The sequence below is a fragment of the Chlorocebus sabaeus genome, chromosome 2 (assembly GCF_047675955.1).
Source record: "Chlorocebus sabaeus isolate Y175 chromosome 2, mChlSab1.0.hap1, whole genome shotgun sequence".
Classification (NCBI taxonomy): Eukaryota; Metazoa; Chordata; class Mammalia; order Primates; family Cercopithecidae; genus Chlorocebus; species Chlorocebus sabaeus.
The window spans coordinates 6,209,240-6,210,976 of NC_132905.1; the positions used below are offsets into that span (position 1 = coordinate 6,209,240).

Sequence of the window (1,737 nt, forward strand, 5' to 3'; positions counted from 1 at the left end):
ACTTTGCCAGGTATGAGATCCATTAGAAGACAAGAGCCCTACCCAGTTCTTGCCTCATGGAGCTGAGTGATACTAGAACAAACAAGGTTTTGGGAAACAGAAAAGGGTTTAAAAATTCCAGGTCTGCCACTTACCTGGGTGCACTTGGGCAGCTGAGCACCAGGGTCTTGGTTTCTCCATTTGTAAAACAGAAGTGATGACAGCATCCCAGGGCTTCGGTTTCTCCATTGGTAACCCAGAAGTGATGGCAGCATCAACTTCATCAGGTGGGTGGATTGGAGATAATGTGTGTAACGTGTTTAACAAAATGCTTAGTGTGACTCTCGGCCAAGTGGCTCCTCTCTTGTGTGTTCTTATAGCTCTGTACCCCTTTCCTCTCGTAAGGGTGCCAGTCGCTGAATTTAGGACCCATCCTGATCCATTATGATGTCAACTGACCTAATTACATTTGCATTTCTACATAAGCCCACATTCTGAGGTTCTGGGAAGGCATGAATTTTAGGAGGGACACTATCCCACCCAGAACAGCTTCTGTTATTTAGTGTGTGTGCTCAGTGCTTTGTAGACTTGACCTGATTCCCTCCTCCTAGCCATATTATGAGGACGGGACAATGGCTACCTTGCCTCAGATGAGGAGGCGAGGCACAGAGCCTTGGGACTTCTCAGGATACATGATCATCTTTGCCCTTGCTTGGAATTCACCTGGTTTTCAAAGAGGGGGGCTGCAGCAGAGCCTCCCAACTTGACTTTTCTCTCCAAATGGCAGTCCCTGCACAACAACAAACAAGGAGAAGCTGGGCTCCAGAGCGCCGTGTGTTCACAGGCTCCAAAGCAAGAAGAAATGTCCTGGTTTAAAACGGACATTGATCAGACCTGCTGGGAGGGCGAGCGGGAGGCAGAAAGGCATGGCTGCTTCCAGGTTTCTGTTGGCAGAGAGGGCAGAGCTGACAACTCCCAGTGAAACTGCAAGAGCAGAGACAGGGCCAGCCTGGCACCCCAGCCCAGCTCACAGCTCTAGGCTGACGCTTCTCAGCGGGAAGAGCTCTATCTCTCTCAAAAGTTTCAATAATCTTATCCTAACCTGGCACAGAACCTCACCCTTCCTGGGAACACAGGAATGCTTGCTACTTGACGTCAATAAAATCCAACTCCTTAAGGTCTCTTCTGGGATCGAAGGGGTGGAGTTCATTCCACACCATTCTGAGGACAGAGTCAGAGGAATTTGCTGGGTCTTCTCTGGCTCAGAATAAGTCTACCAGGCATTTCTACCTTATCCAGAAGACAATCGTTTATTTGCACAAGTGCACAGCGGCCGACACCGCCAGCACTAACCACATTGGATTCTCGGTCCACTCTCATTGAAGGCTCCAGCCCTCATTCAAGGCTGGTCTGTTCCCGTAGGCCTTCTGATGAGTGCCACATTTTGTTCCTCTAAATTGGGTGAAGCCCCCTCAAATGCTAGTTTCAAAGAGCCTTTGCTACAAAGGCAGGTGCTGGAGCCCCAAATCCAAAGGCTCTGACTCAGTAGGTCCAGGTTGGGGTCCCAGGACTGTAATACAGGTGTTCCTGGCACCACACTTGGCCAAATGCTGGGTAGCTTGGAAGAAAGCTCCAGAAGCAATCTAGAGCTTTATATCATCACTCAAAAGTAAAGATTTGTAGGAAAGATCTAAACCAGTGTCTTTCCAAGTTCCCAGCTTCTTCATCCAAGCTGCTGGTTGAGGGGAAGGTGATTTA

The 1,737-nt window shown here is 49.0% G+C and overlaps 1 protein-coding gene across 1 annotated transcript; it reads left to right on the plus strand.

The window, feature by feature from the left end:
* Positions 1-611: 611 nt before the first annotated feature.
* On the plus strand, positions 612-1,435 carry LOC103249036 (uncharacterized). Its single transcript, XM_073011437.1, is given in 4 exon segments — positions 612-637; positions 767-1,205; positions 1,207-1,359; positions 1,361-1,435. Coding segments are annotated over 4 exon segments (693 nt in total).
* Positions 1,436-1,737: the final 302 nt, after the last annotated feature.